The sequence below is a fragment of the Mobula birostris genome, chromosome X (genome assembly GCF_030028105.1).
Source record: "Mobula birostris isolate sMobBir1 chromosome X, sMobBir1.hap1, whole genome shotgun sequence".
NCBI classification, from domain to species: domain Eukaryota; kingdom Metazoa; phylum Chordata; class Chondrichthyes; order Myliobatiformes; family Myliobatidae; genus Mobula; species Mobula birostris.
In genome coordinates, this window is record NC_092402.1 from 61,132,066 (window position 1) to 61,158,754 (window position 26,689).

General features: G+C 44.3%; 1 protein-coding gene and 1 long non-coding RNA gene across 8 annotated transcripts in view; one reads left to right on the forward strand and one right to left on the reverse strand.

Moving 5' to 3' along the window:
• rdh5 (retinol dehydrogenase 5 (11-cis/9-cis)) overlaps positions 1-26,689 on the reverse strand; it is a 124,182-nt gene that overhangs the window by 40,726 nt on the left and 56,767 nt on the right. For 4 of the 7 annotated variants that reach the window (XR_011883907.1, XR_011883906.1, XR_011883908.1 and 1 more), the window contains exons 2-5: positions 18,484-18,800; positions 17,019-17,277; positions 14,409-14,572; positions 2,318-2,541 (exon numbers count right to left, since the gene is read on the reverse strand). Coding sequence is in view for 4 of the 7 variants with exons in the window: in XM_072249452.1 (XP_072105553.1) it covers positions 2,318-2,541; positions 14,409-14,572; positions 17,019-17,277; positions 18,484-18,796 (960 nt within the window). In the remaining 3 variants the exon portion in view is untranslated. Of the gene's footprint in view, positions 1-827; positions 2,542-7,910; positions 8,180-14,408; positions 14,573-17,018; positions 17,278-18,483; positions 18,801-26,689 lie in introns of those variants that run through there. The other 3 variants (XM_072249453.1, XM_072249454.1, XM_072249455.1) reach the window with 2 other exon arrangements.
• Positions 1-26,689, forward strand: part of LOC140191750 (uncharacterized) — a 222,434-nt gene that overhangs the window by 39,685 nt on the left and 156,060 nt on the right. The window lies entirely within an intron of this gene.

The window sequence follows — 26,689 nt, forward strand, 5'->3', positions numbered from 1 at the left end:
CCAGGAGTTCTATAGGCTGGAGAGGAGGAGACAGCACACTGGCTGCTGCTATTGTTCTCAGGCTGGCAATGAATTACAGGATATCCTCTTGGTTCAGCACTACTTTAAAGTGCAATAAGGTCTTGGAACATTTAATGACACTGGATTCAGTTTTATGTTTGGAAGATGAAATTAGGATAGCACAGTCCAATTGGAGGCGGTAACGCACCTTTAAGTAGGACTGCCAACCACTGTTAAAAGATAGAAGGAACAGCTTCTTCCCCTTTGCCATCAGATTTCTGTACTGTCTATGAGCACTATCTCATTATTTGTCTTTTACACTATTTAAATTTTTAACTTGTAGTAATTTTATGACTTTGCACTGTACTGCTGCCACAAAACAACAAATTTCATGACACATGTCAGTGACAATAATAAACCTGATTCTGATCTTCAATCTTTACACATACCTGAGAGGGAAGATGGCATTTGGTGTGACATCTCATTCAAAAATGTGGCATTTCCAACACTGACACTCCCTTAATACTGGACTAAATTTTGTGCTCAAGTCTATGGAGCGTGACTTGAATCCACAAACTTTTGACTACAAGCTGGGAGCACTACCCTCCAAGGCATGAGATTTCACAAGTTATTAGTTAATGACATTAAGAGCAGAATGCACATGACACAATCTGCACCGAATCCAGGTGAAATGAAGAGAGGTGGGGGTTGGTTCACATTTAGTGTAAATGCCAGCATTCATCAGTTCGTTTGCTTCACTTTTGGTTGTTAAAAAGATGGAATCAAATGAAAAGCCAAAAAAGTGCGAGAAAATTTTATTGTATTGATACAGGTATTCTCAGCTTTGCTATAGTTAGCCAAAATTATCATCATAATTAATAACAATATGATTAATGTGTTTTACAGATAATATGTTTCACTCCCTCCCCCAGACTCACCAATTGTACCATGTCCTGAAGGCATAGACAGACTCCTTAGTGGGTTCCCTCCAGCACTTTGCCAGATTTAGCATTATTCTCATCTGAGAGCACTGGGAGCATATTCACTGAGCAATCAATTAAGGAGCCAGGTCTTGGTGTCACTACCTGTCCAGGGACCAATCCTAGGCAAATAAACCAGAAAATGCTGGAAACACAGCAGGTCAGGCTGCGTCTGCGGAGAGAGGAACAGTTAAATTTTCATCAAAAATGGGAAAAAGAAAACCAAAACAGTTTCTTTTCTTTCCCAGTTCAGACAAATGATCTCTAACCTGAAATGTTACCTGTTTCTCTTGCTGTGCTTGACCTGTTGAGAGTTGCCAGCAGTTTCTGGTATTATTTTAGATTTGCAGCATCTGCAGTTTTTTTTGACTCATCGATCTTTCACTGAACAGCCTGATATGAATGACTCAGTATGAACATGTCAAGTTGCACTGTGCAAACAAGGCCAGTTATCCGAGGAGCTATTTATTTTTTATTGGCTTGATTTTTTTGCTGAAGCTACATTACTTTTTCTGCTTTGGTTGTAGATTCTAGAGAATGCTTGCCAACAGGTACCTTGCTGACTATTGTTCACATCGTCAATATGTACGCCTAAGTGACCAAGGCTGGAACTTCTTCCCACTTTCAACCCTCTCACAATTAGGGCATGACAGGATTGATATTGAGATGTTTTCAGCCATCTCAAAAATAAGGGCAGGTGTGTAGAAATTTCTTCTTGCAGAGTGGACCCCACAGGGGGTGGTGGTAGCACAGTTAGTGAATGTACAGTATTTAAGGTGGGGGTAGAGTAATTTTTGAACGATTGAGGAATTGAGGGTTATGGGGAAGCATCACAGAGAAGGGTTTGAGGTCTGCATAGATCAAACACGATTAGGTTGAATGGTGGGACAGGCTGGAGGGAACGGGAGGCCTTCCCCTGCTCCTATTGCGTTCAATGAATAGTTCCAGTGTGACTTTCAAGAGATGTCACAGGTAAATGCAAGGGGTGGCCTTGAAACCAACAGCTACCCTGCCATGGTGGCCTCTTACCAACGGGAGTGACCGTCACTTCACAAGATCTAGTGGATAGGTTGAAGGACTGATCAGGCTATATCTCTCACCTAGGAAACATGGAGGGGGGAGTGGTGGTGACTTAAATTTGGAGAGAGACAACAGTGCTGTTGATTTGCTCACTCGATGGCCTCAGGCATGATGCCAGTGATCCAGTTTCCTGGATTTGGAGAGTTGGGGAAGGGATATGACAGGAGAGAAACTAGCAAGTGAAAACTCGGGAAATGGCGGGAATTGGGAAAGTCCCATCCCTTCATTCCAATCTGAAGGCTGGTTTTCAACCTCACCTATTGGACGTCTGAGAAAGGCTTCGGAATCAAGGTAGAGAGCAGGAAGTCACAAACTACTGTCGGCATGTATGAAAGCGGAATCCAGACCAACTTGGCGTCCCATCCAGCTGCGTACCGCGTGCGTGGGTATTGGGCAGTGAGCGCATGCTCCATGCAGTCGGTGACTTTTGACAGGTCACTGTCACATAGGATGTTCATGGAAAACTTCTGGACCTTCAAATCTGGAAAGAGAAATGAGAAAAAGGAAGATGTGTATTCTTGGTAACTGGTTTATTATTACCACATGTGCTGAGTTACAGTGAAAATCTTTCATTTGCCTGCAAGTCAGTCAAATCATTCCAAATATAAGTATATTGAGGTAGTACACAAGGGAAGAGAAACAGAATGCAGAATATAAACTCAGTGGCCACTTGATTTTATTTTATTTAGAGAAAAAAATCCATGCATTTTGTGTTGCAGTAGACTGTCCAGACTCCTTGCAGGCAACACTGAAATGAACTCCGAACTCAGTTGTATTTGCGTCCAAAAATACAGGCGCATTACACATATATCAGTTACACCCGTACACTTGCTCGTTAATGCAAATATCTAATCAGCCAATCACGTGGCAGCAGCTCAATGCATAAAAGCATGCAGACATGGTCAGGAGGTTCGGTTGTTGTTCAGATCGAACATCGGAATGGGGAAGAAATGTGATCCTAGTGACCTTGACCGTGGAATGATTGTTGGTGCCAGATGGGGTGGTTTGAGTATCTCAGAAACTGCTGATCTCCTGGGATTTTCATGCGCAACAGTCCCCAGAGTTTACAGAGGATGGTGCGAAAAACAAAAAAGAAATCCAGTGAGTGGCAGTTCTGTGGGTGAAAACGCCTTGTTAACGAGAGAGGTCAGAGGAGACTAGAACATTGAACCATAGAATCATAATGACACTAGCATAGATAGAAGATTGGCTAATTGGCAGGAGGCAAGGAGAGGAATAAAGGGAGCTTTCTCTGGTTTGCTGCTGGTGACTAGTGGTGTTTCACAGGGGTCTGTGTTGGGACCGCTTCTTTTTACATTATATATCAATGATTTAGATGATGGAATTGATGGCTTTGCAGCCAAGCCAACAATACGAAGCTAAGTGGAGGGGTAAGTTGTGTTGAGGAAGCAGGGAGGCTGAAGAGGACTTAGATTAGGAGAATGGGAAAGTAGCAGCAGATGGAATACGGTGTTTGGAAGTGTATGGTCATGCACCTTGGTAGAAAGAATAAAAGCATAGACTATTTTCTAAACAGGGAGAAAATTCAAAAATCCAAGATACAAAGGGTCTTGGGAGTCCTCATACAGAATTCCCTAAAGGTTAACTTACAAGTTGAGTCAGTGGTGAGGAGGGCAAATGCAATGTTCGCATTCATTTTGAGAAGACTAGAATATAAAAGCAAGGATGTAATGTTGAGGCTTTACAAGGCACTGGTGAGGCCTTACTTAGGGTATTGTGAGCAGTTTTCATCCCCTTATCTAAGAAAGGATGTGCTGACATTGGAGAGGGTCCAGAGGAGGTTCATGATAATCATTCTGGGTATGAAAGGGTTATCATATGAGGAGCATTAGATGGCTCTGGGCTTGTACGCATTGGAATTTAGAAGAATCGGGGGGAATCTCATTGAAACCTGTTGAATGTTGAACGGCCTTGATAGAGTGGATGTGGAGAGGATGTTTCCTATAGTGGGAGAGTCTAAGACCAGAGTACACAGCTTCAGAATAGAGGGACGTCCAGTTAGAATGGAGTTGAGGATCTTCCTTAGCCAGAGAGTGGTGAAGCTGTGGAATTTGTTGCCACAGGCAGTGTGGAGGCCAGGTGAGTGGGTATACTTAAGGTGGAGTTTGAAAGGTTATTAATTAGTCAGGGTGTGAAAGGTTACGGGACGAGGGCAGGAGAATGGGGTTGAGAGGAAAATGGATCAGTCATGATGAAATGGCGGAGCAGATTCAATGAGCTGAAAGGCCTAATTCTGCTCCTAAATCTTATGGGCTTATGGACAACAGCCAGACTGGTTCAAGATAACCCGAAGGCAACAGTGACCATGCATTCCAATAGTGGTGTGCAGAAGAGCATGTCTGAATGCACAACACACCTTAATATTGAAGCGGACAGGCTACTGCAGCAGAAGACCATGAACCTACACTTAGTAGCCACTTTATTAGGTACAGGAGGGGTCTAATAAAGTGGCCACTGAGTGTATTGTTACAGTTACAGAGAAATGCAGTGCAAGGCATCAGATAAAGTGCAAGGGCCATGACAAGGGAGACTGGGATGTAGACTTTCGCAAATAAAACGGCATGAGGTGTTTTATGTTTAAGATAAACAGTAACAACTCATTTATTGTACTCCAAACGCAGAACACAAAGCATGGCAAGAAAACTTCACGTAACTACATCATCATGTCAGACCAGCCTCTTAAAGTGAACCCCAAGTCAATGTTGGTGGTTGTGAATTATGTATTTTTCCACCCATTATGATACCCTACACAGTCCCCCACCCCCGCAGAATTCACTGAAACCAGTATTGTGAGCCTGTCTGGAGGTCAGGCGAGCCGGTTGGCTCGGGTTCTGTGTTCCATGGGTGGAGGAACCACAGGTGCCTCTGGCTCATCCAGAGGTGTGTTGACATACTCATGGTCATGTCGTGACGGCAGGGGCGTGGTATTGGAGTCCTCCAAAACTTGGTCAGTTGGATTAAGGTGATCTACTGAAGTAGGTTGAGGTTTACCCCTCTTATCTATGTTAAAAGTCTGGTCTCCCCGTCCCAGTGCGTGGAAGGGACCATTGTAAGGGGGCCTAAGGGGATGTTTGTGCATCATGGTGGACGAAAACAAATGAGCCAGAATGTCAGTCAGCTGGAACCCAAGAGGCTGTAGGCCATGATGGGAGGTAGGAACAGGTGAAAAGGAACTGAATTTACTGAGGAGGGTGGAACACTGTTGAGAGGCCGGCCAGGCGGTCGTGGCATCAGGAATAAAATCACCTGGCACTAGTAACGGCTGCCCATATCCCAACTCTGCCACGGGCGACTGTAGGATCTCTTTCAGAGCAGTTCTGAGCCCCAGAGGGACCCATAGGAGATGATCATGCCAACACCATCTGTCGGTGAAGCCCTCACAGCAGTCTTTAAGGAGCAGTGAAACCGCTTGCTTAGGCCATTGGACTGTGGGTTGTATGCCATGGTGTGATGCAGCCTCATGCTGAGGTTCTGGGGCATTGCAGCCCAGAGGTCTGATATGAATTGGGGACCGTGGTCAGGGGAAATATCAGATGGGATGCTAAACCAAGCAACCCAGGTGCTGAAGAACACGCGAGCCACGTCTGCAGCCATCATCAATGCTGGAGGGACAACCTTTGGCCCCAGGTGGTATGATCCACCAAGGTAAGAAGTTGCGTAAAACCGCAGGAGGCGGGAAGAGGACCAACATTGACGTGGTCAAACCGTTGCTCGGGGACCTCAAAACTGTGCCAATGGTGCCTGTACATGAGGGTTAATTTTTTCCTGCTGGCACTGCACACAAGCTGCAGTCCAATCATGCACGTCCTTTCTGAAGCCATGCCGAACGAACTTTAGTGCAATCTGTTTCTGTAAGGTTTGGCCTGGATGCGAGAGGCGATGTATGGAGTTGAAAAAAGTCCATCTCTAGTTTGTGGGCACAATGGGGTGAGTGCAACCAGTTGAGACATCACACAGGAGAGAAATGCCAACTTCCTCGAACTTAATGTCAGCAGGCCCATGACTGCTGTTCGGTAAACCTGGACCTCTAGGTCAGTAGCTTGGTTGGCTGCCATGCCGGCATATTCAACACCTATGTGTGTGGCCTCAATGGCTGGCCATGAGAAGCAACCAGCCACAGTACTTTTTACCCCCTTGATATGTTGTACATCAGTTGTAAACTCTGATGTGTAGGCAAGGTAGTGTTGCTGCCGTGCAGATCAAGGATATTTTGGCCATCGCGCGCATGCAGTCAACGAATGCTGTGAAATAGCGACCTTCTGGAAGAAAAATTGGTGCACCGCCAGATTGAGACCGAGAAGCTCAAGGTTAAGCGTGCTGTACTAGGGACAGAGCTGCCGGCTGAAGAAGGCGAGCGGCTGCCCACACCTCCAACTGTTCATGCATAGCAGCCACAGCATCGTTTGGTATCATCAGATGCCCTGGTCATGTCTGCTAACTAATCAAGCACTTGATTAGGGATATTGCCTTTAAGCACACTATACAGGGGGAAGATAAGTCCAGCAGTTCACGGAATGAAGTGGCGATAGAAATTCACCAGAACTTAAAAACTCCTGTAGTTTTTTGTGGTGCGGGGCAGTGGGAAACTCATAATAGCGGCTGCTTTTGATGGGAGGGGTTTCGCATCTTCTGCGGAGATGCAGTAACCAAGAGAGTCAATGGTTGACAATCCAAACAGGCATTTAGCAGGGTTAATAATCAACCCGTGTTGACTGAAGTGCTCAACAAGTGCGCGGACATGAGATATGTGTCTGGATTTGGACACACTGGTGACATGTATGTCATCCAGGTAAACAAAAAGAAAACCTAAATCTTTTAATATAGAGTCCACCAGCTGTTGGAGGGTCTGTGCTGCGTTCCTTAGTCCAAACGGCACGCGCAGAAACTCAAAAAGGCCAAACGGGGTTATCACAGCTGTTTTGGGAATGTCTTCCAAGCACACAGGCACCTGATGGTAGCCCCTAACTAGGTGGATTTTAGAAAAAAATTATCTTTCCAGCAAAATGTGCTGAGAAGTCTTGGATATGTGGGACCAAGTAAGGATCGGGGGTAGTGACCTTATTAGGGTGTCGGTCATTGCCACAAGGGCGGCAACGATCATCAGACTTGGGGACCATATGGAGGGGCGAAGCCCAGGGGCTATTCAATGGGCACAGGCCCGGCGAAGTTAAGTCCTTCGATGCTGGCAAACTCAGCCTTCGCGGTTACCAGCTTTTTCTGGGTCCAGTCTATGCCATCCGTTTTGCAGCCGCGGTGTCCTTGCTGACTGAGCTTACTGAGGCAGGGAAGGAGGAAGAATGATGCACCTCTGCCGGGCTGAGTGCAGACTATCAGCCATTTTAGCAAGCTCCCTATAGTCCTTCACAGGTGCATTTGCTGCATGAAGAGTTCTTTAAAAATAAAACAAGGATGGTGATTTCCCAGAAGGGACAGCATGTGGGCCATTAGCTCCGACAGCTTCACATCTCTGAGGCCAGGCAAGGAGAGCAAATGTTTGGTGCAGTTAACCTCTGATAGCCCAAAAGTCTGTAAAAGGTGAGTTTTCAGCGATCGGTATTTATCGTGTTCAGGTGGGTGTTCTAGTAGACTCACCACTCTCACAGCTGTGAAATTGGTGAGTGTCGCTACCACGTAGTAAAATTTGCTGTTGTCAGCACAGATTTCTCAGAGCGAATTGGGCCTCGGCCTGTACGAACCAAGGAATGGCATTTTGCTCCCAAAACTCCGACAGGTTCAAAGAGACTGCGTTGACTGACATGTTCAATAACTCTGGAATAATTCGAGAGTATCAGGGTCACCTATGAAGGTTTTTGCAAATAAAATGGCGTGAGGTGTTTTATGTTTAAGAAAAACCATAACAACTCATTTATTGTAGTCCAAACACAAAGTAAAAATAAACTTCACGTAATTACATCATCACGTCAGACCAGCCTCTTAAAGTGAACCCCAACTCAATGTCGGTGGTTGTGAATTATGTACATTTTCACCAACTACATTACCCTACAGGGAGGCCGAAGGTTCATCATTATTGTACAAGATGTCCTTTCAAGCTGCCCTTGATCTGGTGGTACATGTTCTCAAGCCTTTGTATATCCTGCCTGATAGGGAGAGAGGAGAAGAGAAAATGACCAGGGTGGAAGTAGTCTTTGATTATGTTGGCTACTTTCCCAAGGCAACAGGAAGTGTAGACAGAGTTAATGGAGGAAAGGCTGGTTTGTGTAATGGACTCGTCTGGGTTCACAACTGTGCAATTTCTTGCAGTCACGAGCAGAGCAGTTGCCATGCCAAGCTGTGGTGTATCTGGATGCTTTCTATGGTACACCTGTAAAAAGTGGTGAGGGTCATTGGGGACTTGACAAATTCCCTTAACTTTCTGAAGAAGTAGAGGTGATGGTGTGCTTTCTTGGCCATAGCATCCCCATAGCTGTAGCAGGACAAGCGAATGGTGATATCTGAAGCTCTAAACCACCTCCACCATTGATGCAGACCCTCCACTCCATTCACCAAAACTACCCAATGCTCATAAACGCGAAAACATTCCCATTTTTTATCACATCTCCACTCTCCACAAATTGTGCTGTTCCAACCCCAGATGTAAGTGAGCTTCAAAGTCAAGTTTATTGTTTTATGCACAAGTACATTGTGCAGAGTACATAGAGCACTACAGCACAGAAATGGGCCCTTTGGCCCATCTAATCATGCCAGCCCATTTTTCTGTCCCTTCATTACTCTCCCATTCACGTACTTATCCAGACTTCTCTTGCAATCAAACCCGCATCCACCACTCCTGCTGACAGCTCGTCCCACACTCTCACCATACTCTAAGTGAAGAACTTCCCCCCACAGTTTTTTACCTTTCACCCTAAACCTATGACTTCTAGTTCGAGTCTCACCCAACCTCTGGGGAAAAAGTCTGCAAGTATTTACCTCCGGACTGGTGACACTATTATCGTCAATGATTCCAATGACCCTGAGCAAATCCAGAACCCTGATTCCACGGCCGATGCCGGTTCCTACGACCCTGGACACCTTCAGACTGCAAACTGCGTGGCCTTTAGCTCCGGCTTCAGTCTGGACCTTGACTGCCAGATAAGGTTGAGACTTTACCTGCTGTTGCTGGGCCCCCGGCTCCCCTTCCATCACCACCACTCTCCAATGCCATGTCTCCCAGGCCCCAGCATCACCTCTTGAGTCCTTGAAGACTCTATCCTCCTCCTTCCCCACTTTCCCTGAACACTCGAACCCTCCCCTCTCCTCTGCCACCACCAACTTTCTTCCCCCTCTGATCCCAGCTCTAGTCCTTGTTGTATCTTCACCATTCCCTCTAACCTTTCCCTCTCTGAGGCAGAGAGTTCTGCCCTCAACAAGGGCCTCACCTTTACCCATGCCTTAGTGAGTTCTGCGCCTGCCATAATGCCGAGCTGTTCTTCCATCACCTCCGTCTCTGAGCCCACTTCTTTGGCCAGGATTCCACACCTCGCACGGATGACTCCTCCTCCTGCCTTCAACATTCCTCCTCCTCCTCCTCCTCTTGGACACCCTGCTCTGGTTCTCCGCCTCCTCTGGGTCTTGTCATCTCCAATTGCCGACGAGACATCAACTGGCTCAACTTCAGCACTCCTCTCTCCTCTCGGAGCCTTACCCCCTCTGAACGCACTGCCCCCACTCCCTCCACACCAATCCCCACCGTATCGTTAAACCTGCTGACAAAGGGGGTGCTGCTGTAGTCTGACATTCTGACCTCTACCTTGCTGAGGACAGGTGGCATCTCTCAGACACCTCCTCTTACTTACCCCTTGAAAAGGACCCCACTCCAGACCATCAGGTCACCATCACTGACCTTATCAACTCTGGAGAACTCCCATCCACTGCCACCAAGCTCATAGTTCCCCTACCCTGCACTGCTTGCTTCTACCTCCTGCCCAAGATCCACAATCCTGACTGTCCAAGTAGGCCCATTGTCACTGTCTGCTCTTGCCCCACTGAACACGTGTCCTCACACCTCAACTCCATTTTGTCCCCCTTGGTTTAGTCCCTTCCCACCTACATCTGTGACCCTTCACCTGCTCTCGATCTCCTCAACAACTTTCAGTTTCCTGGCTCTGATCGCCTCATTTTCACCATGGATGTCCAGTCCTTATACATTTCTATCTCCCATCAAGAAGGCCTTAAAGCTCTCCACTTCTTTCTTGACAACAGAACCAACCAATTCCCCTCCATGATCCCCTCCTTGCTCCTTCCACTTTCTCCAAACTAGAGGGCTAGCTATGGGCAGCCACTAGGCCCCAGCAATGTCTGCCTCTTCGTTGGTTACATCGAAATGTCCATGTTTGAAGCGTTCCTCGGTAAAACTCCCCAACTCTTTCTCCAGTACATTGATGACTGCATTGGTGTTGCTTGTCAACTTTGCCTCTAACTTCCACCCTGCCTTTAAGTTCACTTGGTCCATTTCTGACACCTCCTTCCCCTTTCTCGATCTCTCTGTCTCCAACTCTGGAGAGAAACTGTCAACCGACATTTTTTGTAAACCTACTGATTCCCATGGTTATCTTGACTATACCTGTTTCCAACCCATCTCCTGTATAAATGTTATTTCCTTTTCTCAGTTCCTTCATCCCTGCCACATCTGTTCCCAAGATGTGGATTTCCTTTCCAGGATATCAGAGATGTCCTCCTTCTTCTTAGAATGGGGTTTCCCTCCCTCCACTATTGATGCTGCTCTCACCCACACCTCCTCCATTTCCCAAACATCTGCGCTCACCACATCTTCCCACCACTGTAACAGTGATAGAGTTCCTCTTGTCCATAAACCTCTGCATCCAACACGTTATCCTCTGCAACTTCCACCATCTCCAAAGGGATCCTACCACGAAACGTATCTTTACTTCCCCCCACCTTTCTACAGGGATCGCTCCCTCCTTGATTCCCTTGTCCATTCGTCCCTCACCACTAATCTCCCTCCTGGCACTTATCCCTGCAAGCAGCCAAAGTGCTACACCTGGTCATACACCTCCCTCACTTCCATTCAGGGCCCCAAACAGTCCCTCCAGGTGAGGCAACACTTCACTTGTGAATCTGCTGGGATCAGCTATTGTGTCTGGTGCTCCAAATGTGGTCTCCTCCGCATTGGTGAGACCGCTGTAAATTTGGGGACCGTTTCGTCAAGCACCTCTGCTCCACCCACAACAAGTGGCCAAGCAGTTTAATTCTGATTCCCATTCCCGTCCTGACATGTCAGTCTGTGGTCTCAACTTGTGCCAAGATGAGGCCACCCTCAGGGTGGAGGAGCAACACCTTGTATTGCACCTGGGTAACCTCCAACCTGATGGCATGAATATTGTTTTCTCCTTCTGGTAAAAAAAAAATCCCCCCCTCCCCTTTCTGACCTTTCACTTCTTCTCACCTATCTATCACCTCACCCTGGGTCCCCTCCTCCTACCTTTTCTCCTATGGTCTATTCTCCTCCACACTCAGTTTCCTTCTACTCCAGCCCTTGACCTTTCCCACCGATCTGGCTTCACCCATCCACCTTCCAGCCAGTCCCTTTCCCCTCCCCCTCCCCCTCCCCATATTTTTATTCTGGCATCTTCCCCTTTCCTTCTCAGTCCTGAGGAAGGGTCTTGGCCCGAAACATCAACTATTTACTCTTTTCCATAGATGCTGACTGACCTACTGAGTTCCTCCAGCATTTTGTGTGTATTTCTTACTCATAATTTTGTATACCTATCAAATCTCCCCTCATTCTCCTATGCTCCAAGGAATGAAGTCCTAATCTATTCAACCTTTGTCTATAACTCAGGTCCCAGCAACATCCTTGTACATTTTTTCTACACTCTTTTCAACCTTATTGATATCTTTCCTGTATACAGGTAACCAGTACTGCACACAACTCTCCAAATTCCGCCCCACCGACGTCTCATACAACTTCAATATAACATCCCAACTCCTGACTGCAGGGGCATTACAGGCACGCTGAATCAGATAAGCAGCATTCATCAGGTAAGTATATCGTCATGCACTTTGGAAGAAGAAATGAAAGGATTAACTATTTTCAAAATGGAGGGAAAATACAAAAATCAGAGGCGCAAAGGGACTTGGGAGTCCTTGTGCAGGATTCCCTAAAGGTTAATTTACAGGTTGAGTCTCTGGTGAGGAAGGCAAATGCAATGTTAGCATTCATTTCAAGAGGACTAGGATATAAAAGCAAGGATGTAATGTTGAGGCTTTAGGAAGCACTGGTGAAGCTTCATGTGAGCAGTTTTTGGCCACTTGTCTTAGAATGTACTGAAACTGGAGAAGGTTCAAAGGAGGTTCACAAAAATGATTCCAGGATTGAATGGCTTGTCGCATGAAGAGTGTTTGATGACTCTCATTAGAATTCAGAAGAATGAGGGGTGACATCATTGAAATCAATCAAATGGCAAAAGGCCTTCATAGAGTGGATGTGGAGAGGATGTTTCCCATGGTGAGAGAGTTTTGAGACCAAAGGACACAGTCTCAGAATAGAGGGGTGTTCTTTAGCCAGAGGGTGGTGAATCTGTGGAACTCTTTGCCACAGGCAGCCGTGGAGGCCAAGTTTTATATATAGTTAAGGCTGAGGTTGATAGATTCTGGATTGGTCAAGGCATGAAGGGATATGGGGAGAAGGCAGGAGATTGGGGCTGACAGGAAACAGGGATCAGCCATGATGAAATGGTGGAGCAGACTTGATGGGCCAAATGGCCTAATTCTGCACCTATATCTTATGGTCATATCTTATATTCACAAGAAAAATCAAATTAAGCACAACATATTCTCAATTTTTACAAGAACGAACACAAATAGAACAAAGGAGACTAAGCCCATCGTTGTGCAGAGTGATGGAAGTGGTCATAACATTGCTATACTGAAGTAGTGATCAGGGTTGTGCTGGTTGGTTCAAGAACTGAATGGTGATGCCTGAACCTGGTGGTGTGGGACTTCAGGCTTCTGTACCTCCTGCCCTACAGTGGCTGTGAAAAGATGACATGGCCTGGATGGTGGGATCTTGATGATGATAGATGTTGCCTTCTAGAGGCAGTACTTGCTGTAGCTATTACAGATGGTGGGGAGGAATGTGCCCGTGATGTATCGGAATGGGTCCACTACTTTCCACAGCTTATGTACCGTGATGTAACAAATCAGGATACTTTCAACAGCATATCTGTAGATTCTAGTGGCATGCTCAATGTCCTTACTTTCTCAGAGGATTAACGAGGTTCAGCATGCCCTCCTTAATCCTCTAAGAAAGTAAAGACGTTGCTATGCAGTTCCCTCCTCCCTGAACTGGGTAGAATCACTGAAACATTAAATTCTTGACTGATCAACCTAGTGATACAAGCAAACTCCTCAGAGAGAAGTTCTCAGTCATGCAGCTACGAGGGAACCTGGCATGTTACTGAACCACACGCGCTAGAAAAGGTCTTGGCTTCAACCCCAGGGGATGCCCAATGTGGAGAGAGCTGAAGTTTGTCCTCTACCCTCATTTGTTCAAAATCCTTAAAAGCCAAGATTCCAAGAGGACCAGGAAACAACAGGAATTCTGCAGATGCTGGAAATTCAAGCAACACATATCAAAGTTGCTGGTGAACGCAGCAGGCCAGGCAGCATCTCTAGGAAGAGGTGCAGTCGACGTTTCAGGCCGAGACCCTTCGCCAGGACTTTGTTATTTGGCTTGGAGGCTTGCGTGCCTCAATGACCCGGAGAGCTATGTTGGCTGAAGTCAGGGCTTTATGCTTCGGCTCTTGGTAGGGTCACCCATGCCAAACGGGTCAAAGGGTAGAGGCCAGACTAAGAACTGGTCCTCCAGGTTCGGGGGCTCAGCTTAGGGCTAACAACTCTGACTGATAAAACAAATTTTTTATGGAAACAGGAATGAAGAATCCTTCTACGGCTGAGTTTGATGATATTCCTGAGTCTCTACCCAGGACTTGCATGACTGACGGTAGTGAAAACTGAGAGTAAGCTATTGACATGATGAGGGACGCCCTGAACACCGTCAAAGATGGAGGACCTTCGTTGCTGCCCTAAACGCCAGCAGTACAATGGGCAGTAAGTATGTCAGTTAAAAGCTGAGGAGAAGAACAGTGCTTCTGTGCCCAGAATGTAGGACAATATTATCCCAGATCATTATAAGCAAACAAGTTCACACATCAATGAATTTACCATACATTTAAGTCAGAATTTAGTTAGTAGGTAACACCTAACCTACTGACAGAAATAAGTGACTGAACTTGATTCAACTTCAGAATTTTCCAATAGTTGGAATGGGTGTCATGCACAACCCAAAATCAGCTACAGGCTACTCACAATTTTCAAAGTATTTCTGTCCGTAACTCTCGCGGACTTCATCAGACAGCCTACCCCACAGTCTCTGCAGGTCACTTTCAATGGTCTCCAGATTTGTCACAGCTGTCCTGAAGAATCCGGGCTCAATAATGCTAACCTGTACACCAAAGCTTTGCATGTCCCGTCTGAAACATAAAGGCAGAAGAAATTACGAGGTTCAAGGCGTGTCAGAATCAGAATCAGGTTTATTACCACTGATATATCAGTATGTTGCAAAAGTTGTTGTTTTGCAGTACATTAAAATACTATGCATTATAATAAAAAATAAATAAGCAAGCAAACAAATAAATACCTAGTGCAAAAGAGGAATAGTGAGGTAGTGTTCACGGGTTTGTGGAATATTCAGAAACCTGATGGCGAAGGGTAAGAAGCTGTTCCTAAAATGTTGAGTGTGGGTCCTCAGGCTCCTGTACCTCCTCCCTGATGGTTGTAATGAGAAGAGAACATGTCCTGGGTGAGGGGGATCCTTAATGATGGATGCAGCCTTTATGAGGCACAACATTTTCAAGATGTCCTTGATGGTGGGGAGGGTTGTGTCCGTGATGGAGATGGCGGAGTCTACAACCCCCTGAAGCCTCTTATGATCCTGTGCGCTGCTACCTTCATACCAGATGGAGCAGAATTAGGCCAAGTCTGCTCTTCTGCATTTTACTTTGGTTATTAGTTTTGTAAAGATCACCAATAACACTAGGCAACAAAGATTTTGCTTCCTGAGTAGTTTTGGGTGCATCTTATGGATTTTGGGCTGCTGATCTTGAAAATCACCATGAAATTTCCCTATCACATGCCATTTTTCTGAAATCACCTATATTTGTTATTTTAATTCATAATTCAAGTCAATTAAAATGTTGCCCACAATGTAAGCTGAGAAGTTTTCTATCCTGTCCAGGCATGCGTGGGCAGGCTTAGGCTGGGTGGATGCTGCATGGCAGGACAGGTTTTAGAAAGGCTATAAAAACATCACGTGCACACACTTCTCTATGCATTGCACTTACAAGTATATCGATTTGCGATCATGTTGATGCGCATGCTCTACGCGCATAGCATAATGTGCGTACTCATTATAATAAAGCAATTGTATTTTCAGCAGTATTTGTGATGCAATGTTTCGCAAATGTTGCAGCAGCCGCAATACTTTCTGTTATATGTGTGGGGAGTACACGCTTAAATCTCAAAGATGCAGCGTGACTCCTCTTATTAAGAAAGTCTATAAGCTCTGCTTTGGGTGTAAAATTGGCAACCAAGACGAAGCCTGGGCTTCTCACATTTGTGGTGCAATATGCACTGTTGATCTTGGAGTTTGGCTCACAGGCACTCTGAAGACGGTGCCATTTGCTGTCCCGATGATATGGTGAGGGCAAAAGGATCATGTGACAGACTGCTGCTTCTGTCTGACCAGTATGTTTGGTTTCTCTGATTTTAAAAACAAGAAATCCATTGAATACCCCAATCTCTCTTCAGCCATGAGACCTGTGTTCAATGACGATAGTCTTCCAGTACCAAAGCCAGCAGAGACATGGAGTCTAGAGGAGGCAGATGTATGAGCCAGGAATGGAAAACTACTGATACAGATGTTAAACCTTTTATGTAGAGTGAGCCTCCTCTTATAACTCAATCTGAGTTGAATGACCTGGTTAGAGACATGGGTTTGTCAAGGGCAAAAGCAGAATTACTGGGTTCAAGATTGGCAGAATGGAATTTGCTGTCACCAGGCACAAAAATCTCTGTGAAGGGTTTCGATATTTGAGACAGGTGTTTCCCAGAATAACTGAAGCCAAGATTCAGGAAGGCATTTTTGTTAGTCCACAAATCAAACAGGTCATCAATGACAGGCAATTTGAAGAACTTCTAGTGGGACTGGAGAAAATCACATGGAAGGCATTCAAGGATGTTATTGAAAGTTTTTTCTTGGCGACTACATAGCACCAAACTATATGGTTGACAACATGCTTCAAGCATACAAGACCATGAAATGCAACATGTCACTAAAGATTCATTTTCTGCATTCCCATTTAGACTTTTTTCCTGCAAATCTTGGCGTTGTCAGTGACAAGCACAGTGAAAAGTTTCACCAGGGCATTGCGATCATGGAGAGACGGTATCAGGGCAACTAGAATCCATCAATGCTGGCTAATTATTGTTGGATACTGCAGGAAGAAGCCTCAGACACTGAGTACAAATGAAAATCATCAACAAAACATTTTTAGCTTAGTTGAACTATTGCAAAGCTTCAGTACCATTGCGCAATTAAATGCATTATATTCAATAAAAGTTAATTTCTTGTTTCTCCAAATTCTTACGTGATACAAGTAGTCTGAAATTATATTTGTGTTAAGCTTCAAGCGATCTACCATTAGCACACTTTTCTAAGGTAGCAACACTTTCAAGAAAATTTGCTGTCCAGTGTAACAGATAGAAGACAACTCCCCCTCATCAAAAATATTAGGGTGAAACATATCCCTTATACATTATATTTTAAAACCCCACAAGCTAAGGATAGTTGTCTTGTTGAAAACAGTTTGTGTTGCTGAACCTAAGAAGTCGTGCACATTTGCAAGTTAGGGTGCTAACCTCAAACTGTCAGAGAAAGACTCTACTCCATTCTTGGAGAGGCAGTATCCACCTCCCAGAAACGATATCCTGCCCAAAACACTGGCCACATTCACAATCCGGCCCCTGGCCTTCTTGACCAGTGGAAGGAAGGTGAGCGTCACTTCCATCAATCCCAGCAGATTCACATTCAAGACTTTATAATAATCCTCCATCTCCATCCATTCCGTTGGACCAATTGGAGTGGATCTCCCTGCATTGTTGACCAATCCCCAGAGACCTGGAATAGAAAGCAGATATCTGCAATTAGCAATAGCCAGTAGAATCAGCATACATTAGCCACAATTTTATTTCCAGACTCAAATAAAAAGAGGTTCTGTCTGAAAGTAAGGCTTGAAAACACAAGAATAATGTGAATGTCCTGAAACCAGCATAATTTCTCTGGTACATTTGAGATCTTCTATTGACAGACTTCACTGTACACATTATAATGACAAAGGGAAAAACAGAGACTTGACTGAGACAAAGCTTGGCTTTACAAAGAACCTACAATGAAGAATGGCAATCACTGAGTAACCGTGGTAGTTCTGGCTTCAAAGTTTGAATGTGTTTAAAGGCATAAAGGGGAATGTACAAATGGTTCAAGTTTGGCTCCCTTTGTTGGAAAATGCACACAAGATCAGTCAGGTCTGTTTCATTGCATCTTGCTTCCAAACAAAATTTCTCAATTCCAGAGAGCAGAACAAAATCATGAGAAGAGAACAGCTGCATGAATTACAACACAGAAACAGGCTCTTCAGTCCACAGAGTCTGCACTGACAATCAATAAAGCATTTACACTAATCCAGCATTAATCATGTTTTTTTTAAATTCCCCATATTCTCATTGATTTTCCCCAGATTTTTAGCTCTCACCCAACACTAGGGGCAATTTACAGCGACCAATTAACCTACCAACCCTGCACATTTTTGGGATGTGGAATCAAACTGGAGCACCTGGGAAAAAGCTATGGTGGGGAAGAGGGCGTCACAGGAGAGCATGCAAACTCCACACAGACAGCACCCAAGGTCACGATTGAACCTGGGTCTCCGGAACTGTGAGACAACTGCTCTACCTGCTGTGCCACTGTGCTGACCAATTGCTACAGTATAGGAGGAGGCTATTTAGATATTGAATCAATGCTGGCCTCCTGTGGAGCTGCATCCCATTCTTCTGCTCCTTTCCTACAGTCCAGGAAATTATTCGCTCTCAAGTGGCTATCCAATTCCCTTTTGAAGGCACTAATTTTCTGTTTCCACCACCCCTACAGAAAGGAAGTGTGCTGAGTTACTTTACTTCAAACATACACATATAGAAGGCACTATACCTGGTTTAACATTGTATATGTCTGTTGAAGACAGTCTGTTAACATTTGTGATGGTACTTTGTTTAAATGTGTTAAGAGTTTTCTTTGAACCTTAGATAAACAGAGCAGGCCCACGGTTACCTTTCTCTCCAACCTCTTCCTGGACCCATTCAGCTGTTTTCTGGATGCTGATGCTGTCAGCCACATCGAGCAGGATGGCTTTCATTCTGGATGAGCTGCACCTGTGCATGGAGTCCACACCTTTTTGCGTCAGGCAGCCAGCAAGGACACGGAATCCCTGGCGGTCCAAGCACTTCGCCAGAAGGTTGCCAAAACCTGTGTCACAACCAGTGATAAGAACGTACTTGTCTTTGACATCCCGGATCTTTTGGCGATCCTTGATAAACCATCCAATGACAAGGAAGAAAGCAGCGCAGAGGAGGTACAGCAACATGAATCTGAAAGGAGGAGGCAGAATATTTTAATCCACAAAAGTAATCTTAACTGGTTCACAAGATGAAATTGCTTAAATGATTGTCTTTCTTTGATCTGAAATTGATGTCGTATGCAACAGGACAGGGTTGGCAAACCTTTTTGTGAGTGTGGGCCCAAACTGGCGAAAATCTTCTGAGAAATTCTCTCAGGTGCTGCGGTAATTTTGAAAAGATATTATCATTGATTAATGAATTAGTAACAAGAACTATAGACTCTTAAGGAAAAAGGATGAGTCTTGTTGCTTATTTATGTGTATTTTTCATTTTACTATTAATAAAATTATAACAGAGACAGATTGAAATAAATGTAACATTTTAAAAACCTGTTTGAAATTACAAATATTAATCTTTTAAAAAGACAACTGAAAAATATAATCTTTCATCATTTCTAAATAGCATTGATATTGAAACTGTTTGCTATCCAAATACTGATGTGTACTCTGTGAGGGTTTCAAAACATATCATCAAACGTTATGTGTTCTTGCAACCGTTTAGCTGGCACCTAGATGGTGTGAGACATTTCCTGTGAAAACATCTCACAGCTCTTGTGCTGTGAAAAATCATTTGCTGCTTCATTTGGCAATAAAGATAATCAATATGTATATTTTTCTTATGCGTGGGATTCAAAGAATCAAGGGCGCACGCATACCACAAGCCAACAAAATTTTACGCGTGCCGACTTGGGCACGGTGCCATAAGCTCGCCACCCCAATACGTGCCCTGATACTACTATAAAGTCTCAGTCAAAGTCGAGTTTATTGTCATAGGAGCACATATATGTAGGCACAGGTGCAATGATAAACTTACTTGTAGCAGCATCACCAGAGCATTAGGGACACAAGTATTCACAAGAAATTAAACATTTTTGTACAAGAAAAAACATGATTAAAACAAAAAAAGTAAATTTTAGTGCAAAGTGATCAAAGTGGTCACAGTGCTTCTGTACTGAGGTAGTGATTAGGGTTATGCTGGTTTATTTAAGAATGGTTGAAAGGAAGCAGTTGTTTCTGAACCTGGTGGTGTGGGACTTCAGGCTTCTGTACCTCCTGCCCGATGGGAGCAGCAAGAAAATTATTTACCATATAAGTCATGTATACAAGCAAACTTTTCTCAAAGATGTCGAACGATCTTATCAGAGCAGGTGAGGCAAAAGAAGTCAGCCCTATCTTTCATGAACACAGTACAATGCCAATTAAAAACCTATTTTGAAGTGAGCAACTATAGTTAAAAATAAAACTTTAAAAATGACTTATAATTGCCCTATATGCTGCCACAACCATGGACTCTGTTGCAAGGTCTGTGTGCTCGTGCAGGCAGGCTGCAGAACAGGTTTGGAAATCGTGCCCATGACTATGCACATTCCAGCTAATTAGTAATACACACAAAATGCTGGAAGAACTCGGCCGGCCAGGCAGCATCTATGGAAAAGAACAAGCAGTTGACGTTTCGGGCCGAGACCCTTCTTCAGGACCGGAAAATAGAGATAAGATGTCTGATAAAGAAAGTAGGGGAAGAGAGGAGGAAGTACTATGTAGTAGGAATAGGTGAAACCGGGAGAGGGAAAAGGGTGAAGTGAAGAGCTAGGAAGTCAATTGGAGAAAGAGATACAGGACTGGAGAAGCGGCAATCTGATAGGAGAGGACAGAAGACCATGGAAGAAAGGGAAGGGGGAGGAGCACCAGAAGGAGGTGATGGGCAGGTAAGGAGATAAGGTGAGAGAGGGAAATGGGAATGGGAATGCATGAACATCGATTTCTCAAACTTCCGGTAATGCCTCCCTTCTTCTTCACCATGAGCCAGTCCTCATCAGGAAATTAGAAGCGGAGGGGGTCAGCAACTTTAAATTGCTCAGTGTTATCATTCCAGAGGATCTGTCCTGGGTCCAGCACATAAGTGCCATTATGAAGAAAGCATGGCAGTGCCTCTACTTTCTTAGAAGTTTGCGAAGATTCGGCACATCATCTAAAACTTTGACAAACTTCTCTAAGTGTCTTGAGGAGAGTATATTGACTGGTTGCATCACGGGCTGGTAGGAAACACCAATGCCCCTGAACAGAAGCGCCTACCAAAAGTAGTGCTTACACCATTGAGCACACCTACATGGAGCGCTGTGGCAAGAAAGCGGCACCCAGCATCGGGGACCTCCACCACCAAGACCATGCTCTCTTTGTGCTGCTGCCATCAGGAAGAAGATACAGGAGCCTCAGGACCCACAGCACCATGTCCAGGAAGAGCTATTACCCCTCAGCCATCAGGTTCTTGAACGAGAGGGAATTACTTCACTCAACTTCATTCACCCCATCACTGAGCTGTTCCCACATCCCATGGACTTACTTTCAAGGACTCTTCATCTCATGTTCTTGATATTTATTGCTTAATTATTATTTCTTTTTGTATTTGCACAGTTTGTTGTCTTTTGCACATTGACCAGGTGTGGTCCTTCATTGATTCTATTTAGTATATATTGTGAATGCCCACAAAAAGTGAATCTCAGGCTTGTATATTGTGATGTACTTTGATAATAAATTACTTTAAACTTTGAAATGCAAGCAGGCTTTTTCCACTGAAGTTGGGTGAAACCAGAACAAGAGATCATAGATTAAGGGGGAAAGGTAAAATATTTAAGGGGAACCTGAGGTGAATTTCACTCAGAGGATGGTGAGAGTGTGAAATGAGCTGCCAGCAGAAGTGCTGGACGTGGATTCAATTTCAACATTTAAGAGAAATTTGGATAGGTACATGGGCTGGAGGGTTATGGAGGGCTGTGGGGTCCAGGTGCGGGTCCGTGGAACTAGGCAGAATGATATTTTGGCATGGATTAGATGGGCCAAAGTGCCTGTTTCTGTGTTTTATTGTCCTATAACTATGACTATGACTACTTTTAAGGTGGAAGTAGTTAGATTGTTGACAGTAGGATGACATGTTGACATGGTTAGGTTGCAATGCAGGGCTGATGTTACCTCTATCTTCTTATTGAATGATGGAACAGGCTCAAGGGCCAAATGACCACTCTTGCTCCTCATTCAGAACTACCAAAACAAAATGAGTAACAGAAACAGTGTTTACCTGCGGTGATTCACAAACTGTCAAGGAAATGTGTGTGCAATCAAACATGCTTTGTCTGAATGTGGGAAAATGGTCTCCTAACATTGAAGTCAAAAGATACCTAAGACTTTACTAGTTTAAAACTTACAATTTCAAGTTGTTCTTCTATTTTTAATCAAATGCAGCTCACGACTGCTTCACTAGTCATGTCTGGTTGTGCAATTTGTATTTTGAAACTGCATATAACGTATTTGACACTTCTGACCACTGATTAGATGATAATCTAATAGTAATTGCTTACTAATCTCTCACACAAGATTCTCAGCTGACTCTGTGAGTTACAGGAAATGACTAATTCTGCAAGTAGATTAAAGAACTGTTGTAAACTTTTGAAGGGCTCCAAGGGCTTCCTTATTCAGGACCTTATTTGGACCCGAGAATAAATGGCACCATTTATCCTTCTGCATGAGATTGGGGAAAGCTGGATCTCAATGTACTAATGTATTCATTAGAGCAGGGGATCCCAACCTGGGGACAATAGACCCCTTGCTTAATGGTATTGGTCCATGGCATAAAAATGGTTGGGAACCCCTGCATCAGAGGTTAAGACAGTTTAAAGAAATATCTTAAAGAGAATTTTTACACCAATTTTCTTTAAGGTGCTAACACACTGCTTCAGCAACACTTTGATACATCACACCACTCCCACAGAACAATGACTGAAACTGTGAGCACACAAGGACTCAGCTACTTGCACTAACAGCACTTTGTGCATTACTGTGATATTCTGGTGCTGCTGCAAATTATTTTCTGCTACTTATCTATTTAAGACTGTTTTTCTATTACTGTCTTGTTTTTATCTACCGCTTTATTTAATTGCCTGAGAGGAAGCCAAACAGAGTTTCATCGTACCTATGTATAATGACAATAAAGATCGTTCAATTCAAACAAAATGCATAGTCAAGTGGAGCCAGTCAGCCACATTGGGTAATCTGATCAAAATCAGCGATCTTTTTCCTCCCACTGAGTGTGGAATTTACTGGCATATGTAGAAAATACCACCATAAAGAACAGCTGAGCTGGATACACCCCATGCAGAAAAGAACTGAAGAATGTTGATGGGAGGTTTCTATGTTTCTATGACATTAAATGGCATTCACGTTGTTGGGGTTACCGTTGTCCAGAAATTCATCGGGACCAGCCACATGAACACAATGTTCCCAAGAGCAGTTTGGAGACTGGGTAACCTGTTGCAAATGACTTTTCTCCTGACACCTCCAGGTCTTTCCAACATCTACCAGGCACAAGTCAGGAGAGTTAGGTATGTGACAAAACACCCTCCACGTGCTTGGGGTGCAAGAAGCTCAATACCAGCCTCAACAAAGCAGCCACTTGGCTAGCACCTCATCTTCTCCCCTCAGCATTCACTCCCTTCACCACCAATGCATGAGACTGCAGTGCGTACCATTACCAAATGCACTGTGTAATGATTCCACTACACGCTGGAGGAACTCAGCAGGTCGGGCAGCATCCGTGGAAACGATCAGTCAATGTTTCGGGCCGGAACCCTTCAACAGGATCAGGTTGTGAGTGTTGATTTGACCCCAGCATCTGCAGAATATTTTCTGTGTAATGATTTATCTATATGAGCAATATGCAAGCCAACTTCTTCACTGTATCATAGAAACATAGAAAACCTACAGCACAATACAGGCCCTTCGGCCCACAAAGCTGTGCCGAACATGTCCTTACCTTAGAAATTATCTAGGGTCACCCATAGCCCTCTAGTTTTCTAAGCTCCATGTACCTGTCCGGGAGTCTCTTAAAAGACCCTATCGTATCCACCTCCACCACCGATAGCCTATTCCGCGCACTCACCACTCTCTGCATAAAAAACTTACCCCTGACACCTACTTCCAAGCACCTTAAAATTGTGTCCTCTCATGTTAGCCATTTCAGCCCTGAGAAAAAGCCTCAGACTACCCACATGATCAATGCCTCTCATCATCTTATAGACAATGGCACATGTGGAAATAGTAAAGCAATACCATTTATTACGTCACTAAGATGGATTGCAAAGAGTAATTGCTCTGGTATAAATCCCTAATTAGTAACTGGTTTCCATTAACGTAGACTGGCCACTACTAATGAAAGCTGCACAATGCATCCCATTCCCTTTCCAACAAAGGTCTTGCTTAGTTACCAGTTGTGATGAACCTTGTCAAAAGCTTTCAGAAAGACCAAACGTGCAATATTTGTGTCACCTGCATCAGCCCGGTAAACTCTTGAAGGAATTCATCCAAACATGATGATCTTTTTCCCGAACCACGTTGTCTGCATTACCAGCCTTTTCTGACAAGACATTCAGTTAGGGCAGCTAATGAACTTCCAAGAAAATTTCCTACAATGATGGTAAAGCCCCAGATTCTGAGGTTGCCATAACCGAATATCCTACAACACAAATTTCCCTCTGTCACCAGAATGATTACTAAATGCCAGCAAATGTTCAGATAGGGGGTTCACTTGGGGTTAGTGGCATGAAACCTCCAATAAACAGTCAACATTTTGAGACAAGACCCTTCATCAGGGCCGGAAAGGAAGGGCAAAAAGCCAGAATAAGAATGTCGGTGGGGTGGGGGGAGGAGGAAGAGGGGAAGGCATATAAGCTGGCAGGAGATAGGTGAAGTCAGGTGAGGAGGAAGGTAGGTGGTTGGGGGAGGGGGGATGAAGTGAGAAATGGGGAGGCGATAGGTGGAAATGGGAAAAGGCTGAAGAAGAAAGAATCTGATAGGAAAGGAGAGTGAACCATGTGATAATGGGAAGGAGGAGGGGGACCAGAGGGAGGTGATAGGCAGGTGAGGGTAAGAAGCAAGCCAGAATGGGGATTGGAAAAAGAGAAAAGGGGAAGGGGCAGAAATTATCAGAAGTTAGAGAAATCGATGTCAGGTTGGAGCCTACCCAGACAGAATATGAGGTGTCACTCCTCCAAACTGACAGCAGCCTCATTGTGACAATAAAGGAGGCATGGACTGACGGAATGGGAAAGGGAAGCAGAATTAAAATGGGTGGTCACCAACTAAATCCTGCTTGTTGCAAATAGAGTGAAAGTGCTGTAGTTGTAACATTCTGAAATTGTAAAATTGTTTCTGAGCACTTTTTGTAAAAAGCAGGTGCAAACTATCCCATTTATATGAAGACTATCTTGTTATTTCTATTTTTTTTTGATTATTTATTTACTTTTGTAATTTAAGGTAATTTTACATCTTTGTACTGTACTGCAGCCGCAAAACAACAGATTTCATGTAATCTAAGTCAGTGATAATAAATCTGATTCTGATTGGTTCAGAAATCTGATAGCAGTGGAGAGAAGCTGTTCTTGAGTTAGGAGGTCTAGGCTTTCAAGCTCCTGTATCTCCACCCAGAAGGTAGAAGAGAGAAAAGGGAATGACCAGGGTGGTAGGAATCCTTGACCGTACGGTTAGTCTTCCTGATGCAATGCACTGTGAGGATTGGAAAAAGTGTCAGCATTGAAGCCTGAGATATGAAGGAATGAGTTCTCTTCAGGGCTGAGAGCTTTGGAGGCCAAGTCATTAATTATATTCAAGACTGAGATTGTCAGATGTTTAGATTTCAAGGGAATTGAGGGTTATGGGGAGCATGTGAAAAGGTGGAGTGAGACCAACTATCAGATCAGCCACGATCTTAACAAATGCAAAGCAGCCGCCAGAGAGCAAATAACCCATTCCTACTCTTATTTCTTGTATTCAGAATCGGCTGTCCTTTAGGGACATGCAGATCACAGCGTGGCACAACGTAAATCATAGTCTGAGTGACAAAATGAAAATGAGCAGGAATACAAGGTCACGGAAAGCGTTAAAGCTCCTTAGCAAATACATTTATACACTGTGGCTTCTGAGCAGCCTCAAAGGGATTCCTTTTTAAAAACAATGTGTTCCTCTAACAGGATTTTAAGGGCTTAGGTCTAAGCAGAAAATCTCTGAGTTGCATTAGGATTTATTTAATGAGGTCTCTGACAAACCAGATTCTTTTTTTTTGCACTCAGGATTTGAAATCCCATGGAGACTTGGATCAACTGAAGTCATAGGAACAGAAACAAAACACTACTTAGTTGCAATCACGCACGAAGGGCAATATCAGTGCATCTGATCGTCGGCATTTAGTTCATGGGCAGATATAAACTGAACTCTTTGCATCTGTGCATTTAATCTGCAATACTGCATGGTGAAATGCACCTCGTCCCTGATTGTCTGTTGGCCACTTGATCCCTTCCAATACGATGACTTGTCAGCAATGGATCAGTGTTCTTGCCCTTCTCCCTGTGAACACTCAGCAGAGTCAGGTCTGGTCTGGAGGCGCAAATGGACCTGGAAGTCCTAGTGCAGGATTCCCTAAAGGTTAACCTGCAGATGCAGTTGGTAGTAAGGAAGACAAATGCAATGCTGGCATTCCTTTTGAGAGGACTAGAATATAAAAGCAAGGATGTAATGCTGAGGCTTTATAAGGCATTGGTCAAGCCTCACTTGAAGTACTGTGAGCAGTTTTAGTTCCCTTATCTAAGAAAGGATATGCTGGCATTGGAGACGGTCCCAGGGAATGAAAGGGTTAACATAATGGGAGTGTTTGATGGCTCTGGGCCTGTACTCAATAAAGTTTAGAAGAATGAGGCGGAATCTCACTGAAACCTATCAGATATTGAAAGGCCTAGATAGGGTGAATGTGGAGAGGATGTTTCTAATAGTGGGATCAGGACCAGAGGGCACAGCCTCAGAATAGAAGGACATCCCAGT